This window comes from Cardiocondyla obscurior, linkage group LG02 (assembly GCF_019399895.1).
Source record: "Cardiocondyla obscurior isolate alpha-2009 linkage group LG02, Cobs3.1, whole genome shotgun sequence".
Taxonomy (NCBI): Eukaryota; Metazoa; Arthropoda; class Insecta; order Hymenoptera; family Formicidae; genus Cardiocondyla; species Cardiocondyla obscurior.
The window spans coordinates 10,238,651-10,255,845 of NC_091865.1; the positions used below are offsets into that span (position 1 = coordinate 10,238,651).

At 29.4% G+C, this 17,195-nt stretch overlaps 3 protein-coding genes across 4 annotated transcripts; 2 read left to right on the plus strand and 1 right to left on the minus strand.

Annotated features, from left to right (window-relative positions):
- Positions 1 to 104: 104 nt before the first annotated feature.
- Positions 105 to 2,856, plus strand: LOC139111112 (venom carboxylesterase-6-like). The gene is made up of 8 exons (XM_070671228.1): positions 105 to 345; positions 554 to 845; positions 1,068 to 1,265; positions 1,352 to 1,530; positions 1,620 to 1,788; positions 1,869 to 2,204; positions 2,309 to 2,435; positions 2,525 to 2,856. The coding sequence occupies exons 1-8, from the start codon at positions 148 to 150 to the stop codon at positions 2,721 to 2,723; spliced, it is 1,698 nt and encodes a 565-aa protein (XP_070527329.1). The 5' UTR covers positions 105 to 147; the 3' UTR covers positions 2,724 to 2,856.
- Positions 2,857 to 4,540: 1,684 nt separating this feature from the next.
- On the minus strand, positions 4,541 to 11,364 carry LOC139113536 (mediator of DNA damage checkpoint protein 1-like). 2 transcript variants are annotated; one of them, XM_070674761.1, is made up of 8 exons: positions 11,166 to 11,364; positions 10,621 to 10,860; positions 10,304 to 10,402; positions 10,040 to 10,132; positions 9,768 to 9,950; positions 5,732 to 9,686; positions 5,333 to 5,644; positions 4,541 to 5,209 (listed from the first exon to the last, which is right to left on the minus strand). In XM_070674761.1, exons 2-8 carry the CDS (start codon positions 10,708 to 10,710, stop codon positions 4,995 to 4,997), a joined length of 4,947 nt encoding a protein of 1,648 aa, XP_070530862.1. In that variant the 5' UTR covers positions 10,711 to 10,860; positions 11,166 to 11,364; the 3' UTR covers positions 4,541 to 4,994. The 2 variants fall into 2 exon arrangements, with proteins under 2 accessions (XP_070530862.1, XP_070530863.1); XM_070674762.1 differs by having other exon boundaries at positions 10,621 to 10,873.
- A 153-nt stretch (positions 11,365 to 11,517) lies between these two features.
- LOC139113539 (uncharacterized) lies at positions 11,518 to 17,084 on the plus strand. The gene is made up of 8 exons (XM_070674767.1): positions 11,518 to 11,659; positions 11,965 to 12,144; positions 13,646 to 13,809; positions 13,992 to 14,062; positions 14,164 to 14,277; positions 14,773 to 14,901; positions 15,881 to 16,142; positions 16,279 to 17,084. The coding sequence occupies exons 2-8, from the start codon at positions 12,142 to 12,144 to the stop codon at positions 16,478 to 16,480; spliced, it is 945 nt and encodes a 314-aa protein (XP_070530868.1). The 5' UTR covers positions 11,518 to 11,659; positions 11,965 to 12,141; the 3' UTR covers positions 16,481 to 17,084.
- Positions 17,085 to 17,195: the final 111 nt, after the last annotated feature.

Consider the following 17,195-nt stretch of genomic DNA (forward strand, 5'->3'; position numbering starts at 1 on the left):
TTAAGATAAATATTTTTGGACGTTTAACTAGTATGTGTAAGTGAGCGCATATCAGCAAAAAAACACATTCGGATAACGATATAAATTACTGGTCTTCTGAAAAAGTGTCAGTTCGTCATAGTTTGCTAAAAAATCATTCAAGTCACAATGTTGAAGCTACTCGTACTGCTTTTAATTAGCGTCGGTCTTGCCATTTGTGCAACTAGAGATAAGACTGCTCCGAGAATTAAAACACCTTTGGGAGGATTAAAAGGCTATTACGAGATCTCACAAAATGGTAACAAATACGAGGCATATGAAGGAATCCCTTATGCGTTGCCACCTATTGGAAAATTACGATTCAAAGTAAGCCAGAATTAAATTAATTATTAACATAAATATTTGTAAAGCAATTTTTTAAAATAATATATCTTTTTAATAAAAAATTAAGATCTTTTTATAAAATCTGTTTAACAAAAAGTGCTAATAATTGTTCAAAGCTTTAGATTAAAAATTTTTTTATAACTAATACTATTCGTAAAAATTATTTTGATTAAAAATCATTATTCTTTAGCCTCCTCGACCGATACCAGCATGGATTGGTGAATTGTCGGCTACAAAATTCGGTTCTGTGTGTATACAATACGATCAAACGACAGGAGTGCCTCCGGAGGTTGTAGGTTCCGAAGATTGCTTGTACTTAAATGTTTATGTACCAGTGCGAGAAGACAAAACCCCATTACCCGTATTATTTTGGATCCATGGCGGTGCATTCCAATTTGGTAGCGGCATGTTATATAGCCCTAAATACCTAATGGATCATAACGTTATACTTGTCACAATTAATTATCGAGTGGGACCAATGGGTACGTAACATAGAAATTTGTATTACGTTAGAAATAGGCAACATATTTTAAAAATAATTTCAATGTCACATTATGAAATATATTATATTACACTGATAAAATTTTATCTAATCAGTTTCGAAACAAACATATAAATTTGTTTTTATTATGTAATTATCAGATTAGTTAATTATAAAAAATAATGTTTTTTAATTTATAAATTAATTTTACAAAAAACATCAGGTTTCCTCAGTACGGAGGATGAAGTAGTTCCGGGCAACATGGGTTTAAAAGATCAAAGTATGGCATTACACTGGGTATCGCAAAATATCGAGTGGTTCGGTGGTGACCCGAAGAAAGTGACCTTAGTTGGGTTGAGTGCTGGTGGTGCAAGCGTGCATTATCATTACTTATCGCAAATGAGCGCAGGTCTCTTTAAAGGTACTATTTATAAAATTTAAAAATTAAATCGTTATATTTATTATGTTAAATATTATGCAATAATTTTATCCATATATTTAACATAGGTGGCATATCATTCAGCGGGACAGCATTTAATTCATGGACGCAAACTGAAAATTCTTTAGAAAAAGCTAAGAAATTGAGTGCTTTACTGGGATGCCCAACAACTAGTTCTAGAGATATGATACGTTGCCTAAGATATCGTCCAGCACGCACGGTTGTCCAAGCTACAGCTGAATTTATGGTAAAATTCATCTTTTATTATCTTGACAAATAAGAATATGATATTCATATATAAAAAAAAATGAAATCTGATTGATGTTATGATTTTAGACGTTCTTCTATAATCCTTTCACTCCATTCGGTCCTGTAGCTGAAAGATTTGGCGACGAAACACCTTTCATCGACAGACCGCCCATTGAAATCGTTAATAGCGGCGATGTTCAGGACATACCTTGGGTTACTGGAGTAACAAGCGAAGAAGGCCTCTATCCCGTAGCTGGTAAGATATAACACATAATAATAAAACTATTCATTTTTAATTATGTGCATACATATATTATACCTAATAATTTATTACAGAATTTATAACGTATAATGAAAAACTAAAGGAATTGAATGATAATTGGGATGTGTTAGCTGCCGATTTTCTTGATTACAATTATACCATTCCTAGAGAGAAACATGCCGAAATTGCTCGTCTAATTAAAAAACATTACTTTGGTACAAAACTGATCGATCAACATAGTCTAAAAGAGTTGATAAAAATGTCAGGCGATCGGTTTTTCGTGGTCGACAGTGAAAAAGCTGCGAAAATGCAAGCCAAAGTAAATCAGAATCCAGTCTGGTATTATTACTTCAGTTATAGAGGGGCGCAAAGTTTAAGTAATTCCTTGAGCGGTACTACTGAAAATTATGGTAAGTTTATGTAAAATATAAAGGTTTATATTAAATTTATAGAAGGTATATGTGCGTTTTTCATAAGACGAGATCATTAAAATTTTACTTATTTGTTTCATCAGGAGTCTCTCATGCTGACGATACATTGTATGTATTAAGTACTCCTTGGGTAAATCCAACAACAACACAAACGGACCGTAATATGCAGAAACAGTTAATTGATTTTTGGGTACATTTTGCCACAGAAAAGTAAGCATATAATATAGGTTTTATTGTATATGAAATTAAATATAAAATCACACAACACAGAAAAGTGCTAATTTTGTAAAATTTTTCAGTATTCCAAAAGTAAATAATGTGGAGTGGCCGAAATTGGATCCTTCGAAAAAAGAACTTCATTATTTGCATATAGCCAGTCCCGATCAAATTAATATGGACAGCAATGCTAATTTAGGAGATCTAGAATTCTGGAATTCAATTCCATTCGAAGAGAACGTATTAAAACATACAACTACGAAGAATAAAGAAGAACTTTAAATTGTGTAAAATAAAATTAAAAAGTTTTTAAAAATTAATGTATGTTCCGTTTAAATATTATTTAGTTTTATGTACACATTTATAATGAGTTTTCACAAATTCTGAAATATATTTTCATATTATCAATTTATAAGGATGATTAAATGATTTTTTATAGAAATCCCGACATTGTTATCACATATACAAAAATTTTGTATGCATATTCGTGTACTTAATGCGTAATTTATTCAAAAGCCAAGTATCAGTTATGTTTATATACGTCAGTAACACAACGATAAAGATATCAAGCATAAAATGCACGTCAACTTATAATCACGTTTACTTTGTACATAAAATTATATATTGATAAATTCATTAAACGTCTTACACAAACGTTAAAATTGATGAAATAGCAAAAACTTATAATTATATTAAAAAATAATAAAAGTATATATATATGTAACATTTTTACTGAAAACATTTTTACCTAACATGCGTAAATATAATACGTCTAAAAAATTAATAAAGATGATAAATGATGCTTATGTAAGAAATTGGTACAAAATTTATCTTATCTCGTGAAATAACGAAGCAAAGAGTTGGGCAAACACAAAATAGCCCATTGCAATTTGCTAGCATAAAGCTATACGATATTTACGAATGAATTACAAAGTACGGAAAATTAAAAGAAATTAAAATAAATTAAAGAAAAGTCATTAAAAGAAATTAAATTATTTTTGCAACAAATAGAAATTAAGTTTCCAATATTTTTACAAGTCTTTTTATTGGTTGCAATAGAAAAAGTTCTTTTAAATAATCAATTTTTGAAACTTTTCTTAAAATCATTATTGATTAGTTCTATTTAAATAAAAGTGTGCCATATAATATAAAATGATTTTACGTACAGTTATGCACGTTGTTAAGCTTGGAATAAATATTCTATCGTCTAATGATTATTTATTCTTGTATACAAGTATGCGTATATGTAAATAACTTTACAAGACATAACTATGCATTTAAGCACTAAAGAAATCTCACAATCAGTTCAGATAAGAAACTTGCAACAAGTTAATTATACATAAAACTGTTAGTTACTATCTGTTCGTTTTAACTTTATCTTTATCGTTCATACAAATGCTGACAAAAACTGCTCCCGAAGATTAAAATATTTTTGAAATAAAAGGACTGAAATAGAATGAAGAATTTTTACAAAATTTCATAAAACGGAAGAAAAGTCGAGGCATAGGCATAGGCATAGGCTTCACACGAGCCTCTGTATTTGTACGCGTGGAAGCTGCGATTCCGAGTTGGGCTCTCTGGTCCGTACGGACGGCGTACGATTGACGCTGAGCGCGAATTTGCATCTAGTCTATATTGATAGATTTCGCTGGACGCATATATGCGCCCATAGCACTCAAAGGGTCAAGGTATATACAAATCAAATATTCACAAAATTTCTGTAGTGAACAAGGTAAACGTTTTTTCTTAAAATAAAGTTTTATTTAAATTATTTGGATAGTTTTATATACAAATATTTATCAAACTTTTATTTATATTATTAACGTACAAAAATAATTGTTGGGCAATTTTTTACAAATAGCAAAAAAAAAAAAAAACTTAATTAAAACTTAATAAAAATTAAATTTGTTATCGTTATATAGATAACGATTACTATTATTAAAGATAAATCGAATATTTCATTAATATTACGGTTAGCAAATTGAGTATCTTATATAGGTTTAATTTTTTGTTATTTAAAATAGTATAAAATTGAATAACGCTTAAATAACATAAAGAAAATTACATTAAAACTATAATAATTAATTTTACACTTCTGCACGTGCACATGTTTTATGTAAATAATATAAATTATAAAAAATTTTCCATATAAAACGATACATATTACGATTTCTAAAAATAATTAAAATAAAAAGCACATAATAATTTCAATAGTGCAACATGCAATAAGAACCGATTATATTTTTTTTCAAATTTCTTAGCATTTGTACGCATATTATCTCAACATTACATTACATACAAGTTTATATTAATATAATTTAATTTGACACAAAACTTTTGAGTATAAAAATTGAATATTGTATTTTACTTTAAAATATTAAATAATTTGCAATATTAGTTTAAAATAATTTCAAATTAAAAACAGCATAAAGAACGAATTGCATCTCTGATTTTTAATCACCAAAGTATAACTAAAATATTGTTAATAGAAACTAATTTTTAAATAACACTTTGAATACAATATTTGTGATACAACATTATTGAGGTTACTGATTAGCATGCTAATTTATATTTATTAAAATCCGTTTCCTGTTTCAAGATACCAGTCAGGATAAATTCTGTAGATTGTACTGTAACATTTTTTGGTGCTTTAGCGAGAAACTTTTTAGCATTTAGCAAATCTTCTTCACGAGATAAAATTATCGCTTTTTCAGGCCATTTAGTTGGTGCACGTAATAAAGCTTTTCCACCGCAAGACAACACCATATCTATAAGAATATAATAGCATGAAATTAATTTATATATATATACTATCTATTAATTTATATATATAACTATCTACACCTTTTTTTTGTTTTTTAATAGCGAAAGAATTTTATTAAAAATCTTACCTTTCAATTCTTCAACAGGTGGTGGTGCAATGTTCGGTGTCAATATAACAGTAAAACCATCTAACATTTTTTGTTTCTTAGCTATATCGAGACTTTTTCTTAATCTGAAACCGAATTTAGCTTCGGCAGCGGGGTCCTTTAATATATAATTCTCCCAATTTAAAAATTGTGCCGCTGCTTCACTATCTATCAGCCAATTGATTGTCACTATAGGTATACCTCTCGCCAACGCACATAAAAATTTATACGTTCGACGAACTTTATCAGTAACCAAAATAGAGCATTTTGCCGGATTTTCTACTTTGCATCCACCTGTAAAATAATATTCATTAATAAGTAAGAAGTGGATGATAATAATATTGTAAAAAAAATCCACGATTTATTCAAACATATGCTTACCTAACTTTTTAATAATTTTACTGTAATCGTCTGTTATACCCGTAAATAAAATGTTATATTTTATTGCAGTTGGTGTAGAACTACTAGACGTAGACGTACTTCTGCGCGTTCTGCAAGGCGTTGAAACAAGAGACGCATTTTCTGCATTTATATGTAATTTTAAAACCATTTTATCAATTAATTTTTCAGTATTTTGATTCGATTCTGCCTTCTGTTTTTTGATGTTTGCAGCCTTCGATCTTAAACTTTTAAAACTTGTCGAGACATAATTTTCCGTACTACTGTTGCTGTTTTCGCCACATGCTGTACTTTCTGCAGAGGAATCGAGGTACACGCCTGTAGAATTTTTAACATTAATAGGCTTTTTAAATGTTTCCTTCTTTTTTGAGACTTGTGCTTCTGTCAGCGAAGAAATCGAACTTTTAATCAATTTTCCTCTCTTAGGTCTGGTCGCAAGACTATTAAAATGCGTGTCATTAGAATCTTCTATCTCAGATGAAATACTTTCAGATGAAATAATTCCAGATGAAACAGTCTCAGTTAAAACAGAATCTGTTTCCGTATCCGAATAGAATCGTTTTTTGAACAATTTTGCCTTAGTACTTTCTCTAATTGATAAATTCTTATCTTGTACATTACACGAACTTTTTGCCATAATTATCTCGACTTCTTGTGATTCATTGTCTGAACTAGGATACTTTATGGGATTAAGTACAACTTTTAAAATTTTATTTTCTAATTGATTCACTTGCATTTCTTTTATCTGAGTTAAGGTATTTTTTTTACTATCTCCATTGCCATTTGTATCACTATGCATAACTTGACTATCATACGTTATACGTTTAGTTCGTTTAATGTTAGATTTTTTTAAATCAATATTTTCATTTATATTTAAGGGAGTCTTTCGAGTTTTCTTAAAAGTAGTATTAATTTCTGTCTTATTATCTTTGAAAAACTTTGTCCTTTCAATTGTCGGAGAAGTTTCCGACGAACTTTTTTCAGTAAAATGCTCGAAGATATCTGGTGATTGTCTATCGGTTGCGATTTTCATTGTATTTCTTCGACTGCGTGTTGAACATGAAGGTTTTTCAGGGACTAGAGCTATTTTACGTTTCTTCGAAGTTACTGGTTCCATACTTTCTTCTACTTTATTCACAGATTTTTTTTTCTTGTCGACAGTAAATTGCGTTTCTGATTTGTCCTTCATGGCTGTACTTTTTACGAGAGTTTCTCTCTGAAAATCGTAAGAATGTTTGTCAATTTGTTGCCTGCTGGAATGTTGTGTCAGTCTTGAACTACGGGTAAACCTTTTTGATTCGACATTCGAATTCAGTATTAAATCCTTTGATAAATCAGGTGAACGACTTATAATTTTTCTGTTTTTTATATCATGCTGTTTCACGGTATTGCTTAACATTCTGTTTGCTATTTGTTCGAATCGCTTATATTTAATTTCGTTATCAGTTTCGCTATCGGTTTCACTATCCTCAGAAGTGATCGTAAGCTTTGATGTTTTAACAGTAGTTGGAGTGCCGATAACAGAATTTGAACAATTAACAACAGACGGCTTATCGTTTTTCTCTAAATTTCTAATATCCCTTTTGCACAATTTCTTTTTCATGGGTGTCGATTGTGTTTTTTTAGTTTTTGCAATACTTTGTTTGTATGTACTATGTACAGTCGATGTCGATGATGCAGAAGGACTTGGTGGATTTGAGAGTGTCCCTGATATTCTAACAGCAGGTAAATGCGCTAGAATGTCATCGCCAATCTCATATAACACACTCAATGTTTGCATACGTTGTCCATCTGCTGATGGGCAAGGTATGCAAGACGTTTTCTCTCCTGCAGCATCGACTTTAACTGAATCTCTTTCAAAAACTTGTTTATTCGTTTCTGGTATAGCTTTATTTGTCTGTTTCATTAATTTTAAATTTCGAAGACTCCTTTCGTTGTCTCCGCTTGGAATATATTTATTTTTATCATCGTTCAATGTTTCCATTATTGTGCCAGATTCGTTCTTTGCCTCTGGCATTCTTTTCTTCCTTTTATTATTAAATTTTACTGCTGTATTATCATCCACAGTTTTTTTGTTATCCACTTTAAATATTGATGAAGAATTAACATTTTGACAAACAGTTACATTTTCATCTAAATCTTTTATGTTTTTCTTTCGTTTCGCGGTAATTGGAGAAAAATTAACATTTGATTCTTGCAAATTGGTCTTGATCTCATTTGCATCATTCACATCTATCTCGGTATTTAGTGAATTACTTTTTGTCTTTTTTAATTGCTTTCGTGACATATTATCAATATTTCTGTCATCAGTGTCAGAGTTACTTACGTCATCGCTTTGCGATTCCAGAATATCTTGCAGACTTTGTGTCGACATGTACGGCAAATCAGAAATTTTATTTCGATCATTATTCACAACATCAAACATATTATTGAGTTTTTCTTCAAGAATATCATTTACATTTACTTGTGAAGAGTCTTTTTCGCAAATAGAATTTTTCTTTGTTTTATCAATTTCATCAAATAGTTGTGTAGGCGCTAACTCATAATCTATATTTTCACAATCAAGATTTTCTTTTGTGCCACAATCAACTGATTTTGTGTTAATATGCGTAGCTGCCGTGTCTTTTTGCATCGACTCCATATCGTCAACTATCTTATTAATTTCATCAAGTTTTTGTGATTGATTAATTGAATTTGATGTTTTATTAATTGTAAAGCTATCCATTTTTTGCGTTGGTAGATTAAATATATCATCTGATTCAGAACTTGTACTAAGATCATTTCTTTTACTAGTATCTTCATTAAATTCATTTGAAATTACCTGAAGACGAGAACTTTTCTGCTGTGTCTTAACGAGTTGTTCGATGTACTCCTCTGCGTCCGTTTCCGAATCATCGTTTGTTTGTTCTGGTCGAGATTTTCCACTCTTCTTTTTCGAAACTTTGCGCATTGCAAGCATATCTTTTTCACTTTTTGTTTCCGAATCGTCTGATATTAAAGCTTCGAAATTGGAATTGCATTGAGTAGAGGCTTCAAATATATCTTCATCGTCATCCTCTTCATTATTTACTGTATTTTTATTTTCTAATGACACTTTTGTAAGCGGTTTTGGCGTGGATGTATTAGATGGTTGAATCTTTTTTTGCTTATCAATATCCTCACCAAAAAATTCTAATAAATACGATGTTTCAAGCAAGTGGCTGCTCTGATTTAATGGCGAAGGGCAATCTTCAATTTCTGGTGATGATAAATTTAGATATCTAGGACTATTAGATTTGGAATCCGGTGGCTTTGTAATATTCTTGGGGCTCATTCTGTCTTTAGTTGTATTAATTTCATTTAAAGTACTATCCTCTGCAAATTGAGTTTCATTTTCGTTACACTTTTGCGTTTCTATAGTATGAATATCCATTGTAAAGTTTTCGTTTACTGCACTTGAATTATCGATCTCATTTTTTTGACTATTTGTTTTATCAATCTCATCTTTTTTACTATTTGTTTTATCAATCTCATTTTTTTGACTATCTGTTTTATTAATATCGTTCATAAGTTTTTGCGTTTCCATGTCACAGATATCTGTTGCAGATTTGCTAGTTTCGGCCTGCTTTAAATTTGCTTCTTTTGCATTTCTTTCAACGAGGTATTCGGGTATCTGTGTCTCTAAATCATGAATAGACTTTGATACCACTTTATCATATTCTTTTTCAAACTTTTGTGTTTCTGCATCATATATATTAACTTGATCTTCATTACTATTTTTAATAGATGCATGTAAAACACCAGTTTGTGAGTCATTGCTTTCACTTGTAGAAATATTTTTTAAGCCGCTACTTGTAGATTGACTATGTGGCGTTTGTGGCCGTCGGAAAATGCTATCCTCATTATTTTGAGTTCCATAAATTATGGATCCATCATTGTCAACACCAGATGAATTGGTCTACGAAAATTAACAAATCTCTAATTTTGGTGCAAACAATGTAAATATCGTAAATATATTAATTTTATAATAAAGACTTACCAAAGATGAATCTGGTGTGTTTGGAATTATTCCACATGCAATTTTCTGCATGGATGGAGCAGGTGTTTCAGGGACTACTATGTTATCTCTTGGACAATATGTATGATAACTGGCATGTACTGTACCAAAATGAATATCACTTCCATCCTTGAGTTCATATAATCGCCTAGCTCGCAATATGCACTGTACATATAGAAAAATAAAAACTGTCAGTATTTTTGTCACATTATTATTTTAAATATCAATAAAGACAGATTATTAGTGTATCTTACATTATTGAGCTTTGTTTTATTGGAAGAATTTAGATCAGAGATCCATGTTGATCCTCCACTAACTTCAATTTCAGCATGTTGTTTTGATATTGCCTAAAATAAAAAGAAAATTATATATACTATTCCAACATTAAATGTTTAATTATATTCTTTTATTATTTAAAAAATTATATATTTCTACAAAAGAAAATGTAAAATCTATCTATTATAATTAAAATCCATAAAGAACTCTAATTAATTAACAAAAAATATGACAAAACTTACCACATCTTTAATAACAATGTCACAGATACTATGCCTACCAATTTTTGTAATTCCTGTTTTAATTGGATATTCCTTAGAACCAATTTTTAACGATCCAGCCTAAATTATATTTAATAAAATATAAATAAAATATGCTGTTAACCCTTAATTGTTAAATATACAATATTGAAAAATAGTTCAATGTAACATTAAAAAGCATATTACAACTTATTGCGTAATATTAGCATTATTATAATAAAATACGATTTATATAATTTTTTTTATCCCCAATTGTACATTTCACCAAACACAATTAATAATATTTAATTATGATTCACCTGCACTAGTTCCTCATCTTCTGGCTCATGTGAGATCTGAGTGGATGGAACATTCTCATCTTCGTAAATTTGTGTGGCCGAGAAATCCATTGTTATTACTTAAAATGTATATTGTTTAACCAAGTGCTCTGTTTAATTACCACTGACGACTTCAACAGCCTTTGCTATCAATATAACCTTCAAATGCTTGAAATAGACTGATCCACAAAAGAACACTCGATGCAAACCCGGTGACAGTGCCTTCAAATCAATACTTAAATAAATGAATAACGTTAATACAAAGTGTAATTTTATAATTTAGATGATCAATAATCGAGGCATGCAATATCAGCGTTTGGCGCCAAAGAAAAATTAAATCAGAAATAGCCAGAAAGGAAACGTACTCTTTTGTAATTTAAAATGATTGTATCAACAGAGAATCAAACTACTTTATAATACATATTCGTAACTTAATTGAGGTGTGGTTTTAGCGCCAGTTAAAAATTAAATAGAAAATTATATATAATAAATAATAATAATTATTAGGTTATCTAAGTTTTTCATACCTTTCTTCGATATTCATAACCAAGTTTTTATCAAAATCTTTTAATTTCGTTAAAATTGGATTAAATTGTGCACTCTGGTGTGTTATTATTTAATAAATTTTCTTATTTTGTTGCTTTATTTTATTATATTACTCTGAAAAGGTTCGACTTTATGAAATATTTCAGAACTACTAAAATTGATGGTACCGGATTGGGTTATATGCACCAATTGGGTACCATCAATTTTGGTAGTTCTAAAATATTACGTTTACCAAGCGTTCTCGGCGCCACCATTGCTGCAAAAAGCATCGAGATCATCTAGATGATCGAGAGAGGTAAAGAGAGGTTAGAAAGATTGATGATATCGGTCGAAAATTCCGTAGTATAATTGCATAATAAATTAGACATTTAAAAATAAAATTAAATACGACAGAATAAAATATAAATAAAAGAAAGCAAAGTAAAAGAGAAATATATATTACGAAGAAAGATTTAAAAATGCATTTTTTTTTGTGGTGAGTCATGTAATTTTGGATATTTTATTATCGGATAAAACTACTATTATACAGATCTAGCTATCATAAATTCTATATAATATACTTATATTTTATTTAGAATTAAATAATTTTTTTTTTTTAAGGAAAGTAATTTTTATAAAGCAATTGTTTAACTATTTATGTATCTACTTTTGTTTTATAAATTCCTAAAACTTGTAAAAAGGGGCATGTTAGTCACAATTACTTTTCACTCTCGCCACCTCGCCAAGTCATCTTTCTGTCCCCTCCAAATTATTCTCTCATCCCCTCTTTTAAATTTACAGGATACGCAGGCACGAACATGTCAGTGCAAGTTGAACTGGTTGGGCATGTGAACCTATGAAGTGTTGTGTTTAAAGCAGCAAGAAAATATTTGCGATAAAGGTGCAAGATAGAAGATCGAAAACAAAATAACGGATTTTTCATCCGTTTCATGCTCATGGATATATCTTTCAATAAAAATGGTAAGTCGAAATATTAATTTTCTTTTCAATCGGTTCGGCTCCAATTCTGCAACCTCAATTTTAGCCGCCAGTCCGCAGTAAACAATAAATTTATAACGAAAGAAATGACAATGTACTGAATTTAGATCTATATATGACAATGTACTGAATTTAGATCTATATATGTCAAGTTAACAGGTCGTAAACACTGAAAATGATCAAGTGGCTGATCTGTTTCACCGTTATTCGCAGCGTTTATTTAAATTTACTGTTTATGGAAAGAAATTAAAGAAAAAGATAAAAAATGTAAGTTAAATGGTTTTAGATTAGAGATCGAGCTTTAATAGAAACGAATAATAAAATTCAGCTTATTACACAACTTAAAAAAAATAGGCAGTAGAAATAATAATAATTAAGAGATCTAATTGACCGAAAAGTCTGTTTCGGTCAATTGGATTTTTTGTTTTCTTCTCTATTACTTTTTTTTTTTTTTTTTTTTGTGCAAAGGCATTTTCTTAAGAAAGGCCCCGAGCACAAAGACTATCGTAACTGCCTATAATAAAATTGCAAGTCGTAGAACAGAGACGACGTAATTCACAATAATTTAATGTTAAACAGAAGTCACATTATTAATAATTAAAAACATTTTCGTGCAGAATAGTTTACAAATTAATTAGTTATTATATTAATTATTATCTAGTTAATTAATTATCGATAACCATACGTAATATAATCATACAGACAACGATAAAATAATTTTGAAAATAAAGGTTCGAAATGCTCCTCGGGGAATATTTTCAACTTGTTGCGGCAGGGTTACGTGCGGCAGCACTTAATATCGCAACCCCATAAGCGAATTTCATCATCCTTCGCAAAGGAATAGAAGGAGCGAAACATAATAGAATAAAGATAAAATAGATATGCAATGGATAGAAGAAAAAGTACGATGGACTAGCACTGTGCATTTACACCGATACATGTATCTGATAGAGTTTAAATGGATTTTAAATCAAAGATTAAATTTGCTTAGCAACGGTGAGGTAGAGTAAGAGAAAAAATTTTCTTTGTTATCAATTGGTCTTTTTTACTGGCCTGGAAATAAAATTGCGCGCAAAGTGCAGCGCGCAAAATGGGAGCGAAACGAAAGAAATCGCAATTTTCCAGGCTAAGATATTGGAGATGAAGCTCCTCCATTTACAGAGATCGTTCGCACAAACCAGTGCCATGCGGAAGTGCGATGAGTCATCACCTGTTCTCTCGATTTTTCGAACGAGAAATGGAGCTTTCTCCATCCCTCTCTGGGCATGCTATTCGGGAGCGGTGAACGCTCCGGGATGCGCATTTTTGTATGCACGTTGGGTGTGATTGCTATTTCTACAATACACATCGGTTCATGTATTGTGTGCAATAAAAAATTTTATTTATATTATAGATTATAGTTGCACATTGATATGTGCTAACTAACGAAGAAGGAAGTGTATTTTCTAAACTCTGAGGAAATAAATGTACGTTTTTGTTGCAGGATTTGGAAAAGCTGTGCAAAAACGACGGCGATTGTGGCCAGGACCGTTATTGCTATAAAATCTCTCGACTTTGTGTACAATTCACCAATTGTACGCAATACAATCGCGAAAAGAAAGCCAGTCCCGCTCGCAAAGTATCGGAGTGCGGTCCTTGCATAGATGGGTAAAGATTATTTTTCATTCTTGGTTGTGAGCTTTTCATGTGAGAACGCTCTTAATGATTAAATATCAATTAAATAATTAAATTAATAATGTTGAAGCGAATTGTATGTATTTTATGTATTGTAATACTTATTTAACGTTTTTTTTTGCATTATAAAATATTATATTTGTTTTCTGTTTTAGATATGCAACTGAAAATTTTACAAACGGCGAACAAAGTCCATTTTGTCAAAGAAACGATACTAGTATAGCAGGTAAGTAATGCTGTTACTTTTTAGATTTATAATTTGTACACATTTGAAATAATTTCTGTCTTACTTTCGTCTTAATCATTCAATAAATTTTTCTTTTGCAGAAACTGGGAATCAAACAAATCTTAATGGAATAATATGTAGTTTGATTAGTATTTTTATTATTTTTGTCGTCGGAGTCTTGCTTTATTTCGTTATAAAACGTTATTTTAATATATGTAAGTATTTTCAGTTGTTATTTTTGGATAAACTTTTTTCTTTTTTTATTTTTTATCTTTAGCTTTTTTTTATTTATTTTTTTGTGTATAACCACTAAACATTTCTTTATAAATTATGTACAACTAGTACAAGTAACGCATACATTTGCCATTTACTTCTAATCTCTGGAAAAAAAAAAAAAATAAATAAAAATAAGCAGCAAAAAGGAAGGCAAGTAACCGCAGAACTCTTATCAAATATCAACTTGTCGTTTAATGTCGATTAGACCAAATCTAATATAGACGTTTGAGACTCATATATTCTACAAATATCATAAATATTTTATCACCTTAATAATTCTAAAGAGACCCGAGTTTGAACTCTGCTTTTCACAATAAATTTTCTACAATAGTCTGCAGTAATTTGAAAGAAATATTTGTAGTAATAAAAAATAAGACTAAAGAACTCTGACAATTACTTATATAATATATAAATATCCAATTTTTATTTTTTAGCATGCCATAATACTAAATGTTGTAATCGGAAATCTAGTATTACAAGAACTGCTGTTGCAACTAGTGTACTTAGTAATGCAGCAAGTGCTTGTGGATCAACAATTCCTACTGCTCCAGTAGAAGAGAAACGTTAGTATATTTATACCTAAAGTAGTCATACATTTATGCATGCGCGCTTGTGCAAGATATCTCATTTTAATCGACAGTTTTTATATATCGGATTTTAACAAGAGTACAAAAGCATCAATAAATTACTTTGACGTATTATTCTTAAACGTGCAAATTTTAGTCTAATCAATTCGTCTACTCTAAATATTTTTTATTCGAAAAGTATGGCAGCCACAATATTAATTTTTGTATAAAATTTTTTTTCGTCAAGAATAAGTCATTACAAATTTAGTCGCGAGTTATTTTATTATGAAACAACTTGTACATTTTCTTTGGTTGATAGAAAAAGCTTCTTATTATTAGGCTAAGACTTTGTTTTAGTAAATTGGCGAAATCATTGAAATAGTTATTTTACACGATTCAAGAAACAATATTACAAACTCTATTTTTTTGCTTTTTACTGAAACGGGTAAAATCTATTGAAAAAGTTGTAAATTAATGTTTTATTTAACGAAAATATACATTAGAATGTCTAAAATTGTGGAACAAAATTTTGACATTAAAGAGTTAATCATTAATTATTAAAATTATATAAAATATCATAAAAGTACATACAAAATTACTTGATACGTTAGTTCGATTAACAAAGTATACATTACAATTAAAATATCCTATTTATTTTTGGAATTAAGGCCTTTTTTTTACAGTTAAAAGGGTAGAAATAACTTACACTTCTTATAATTGCACGCTTATAACTTCCAAATACTTCGTACTTACCTAAATTTCAAACGTTAATGAAACCATAATTATTGTATTATATCTGTGTATATTTTCAGTATATCTACGTGTATGTATGTATGTCTACATGTTTGAAAACTGAAATAAAAGTGCGAAGAAATTCGACCGCGGTAATGGTTTCTGCGTAAACAAAATGAATAATATTTTACAATTTATCTACAGTACATGTATCGCAACTGTGTAGTCTCTTTACTTTTTTCAGGTCCGTTTATAGACTGTGCTGAAGACAAACATATATACAATAATAACAGAAGATGTAGAAACAACGAGTATCAAAATGCTACTGTAAACGTGATGCCTGTATGGGGAACCGTTCCAGTATACATCACATGTACTTCAAATGCAAATCGCACCGCACCGCGTTTTGGTAGTGTTCCTAATAATGCTTTAAATGATGATCCAAACGGTGCTTCTAACAATGTTTCTCAAGAAAATATGATAGCTCCTGATGAACGGCCTGCATTGTAAGTAATAAAAAATTTCTTTCTTTTCTCCTAAGTTACGATTAATGTAAGTTTGAAAATGTTTCAATTATTTATTTAACATTTATATCAAATAAATTATTATAAATATTTTATTGAATTATAAAATGTGTTACAGGCAAACGTCTATTACAATGTCAGAAGTTCATACTGAACAAGAAGATAATACCAGAAATATAACGTTGCTACAATTTAATTCGTCGAATAGTGATGAAAATCCTCCTCTTGAATTTAACGAAGGCAATAAGACTGAAAAGAAAAATGTTTTTATTAAACAAGAGCTTCGTCAAAATATTCAAATGAATGTAAATGTTGCGTGAAAACGAACATAAAAATCATTGCATGATAATATGCCTCTCAAATTTTTTTTAAGAAGAATATAAAAAATAAAGATATTACAGAATGCTATCTTAATATAAGTAATATAGGTAGCAATTTAAATTGAAATATTCTACTGAAATTTATTATTATCTCGAGAATTATAAATATGAAATATCTATTGGTTATTAAACATTACATTAATGTTAGTAAAAATAATTAAAAAAATTAATTTTATATTGGATCTATAAAATATATATTTGTACCAAACCATTTTTCGATCCTCAATAATTTCGGGCTGACCATCTAAAAAAAAATTAACTCTTTTAAGAGATAGATATAAATACTGTGTATGCTGATATAAGTTAAAAATTACTCAGTCATGGATTTATCATTTATAATAAATGAAGGGGAATCCTTATTCTCATCATAATTGTTAATTTACTTAAAATTAGACAATTACTAATAAGAAATGCGACATATTTTTGTAATAATAATGTTACTTACATTGTAACGGTCAATCCCTCTGGAAATTTAACAGGTTGACTAGTTACAATTTACTTTATTCTGTAATATTAAATAAAAAAATAAAAAAACAATTAATTATTTTCTATACTTCTAATTAAAACCTACTGTAAGTTACAAGCTGCTGTAATTATTTATATTCTGTAATATTCATTTTGTTAATTATAAATATACAAGTAAAACACGATTGAG

Coding starts and splice junctions, on each gene's coding strand:
- LOC139113536 (XM_070674761.1), bottom strand. CDS start 10,710: ATGGATTTCTCGGCCACACAAATTTACGAAGATGAGAATGTTCCATCC. Junction 10,133..10,303: donor ACATTGTTATTAAAGATGTG/GTAAGTTTTGTC, acceptor TTTTTATTTTAG/GCAATATCAAAACAACATGC. Junction 5,210..5,332: donor ACCTGTTGAAGAATTGAAAG/GTAAGATTTTTA, acceptor ATATTCTTATAG/ATATGGTGTTGTCTTGCGGT.
- LOC139111112 (XM_070671228.1), top strand. CDS start 148: ATGTTGAAGCTACTCGTACTGCTTTTAATTAGCGTCGGTCTTGCCATT. Junction 846..1,067: donor TTATCGAGTGGGACCAATGG/GTACGTAACATA, acceptor AAAAAACATCAG/GTTTCCTCAGTACGGAGGAT. Junction 1,531..1,619: donor AAGCTACAGCTGAATTTATG/GTAAAATTCATC, acceptor TTATGATTTTAG/ACGTTCTTCTATAATCCTTT.
- LOC139113539 (XM_070674767.1), top strand. Junction 13,810..13,991: donor TGCGGTCCTTGCATAGATGG/GTAAAGATTATT, acceptor TTTCTGTTTTAG/ATATGCAACTGAAAATTTTA. Junction 14,278..14,772: donor AAAACGTTATTTTAATATAT/GTAAGTATTTTC, acceptor TTTATTTTTTAG/CATGCCATAATACTAAATGT.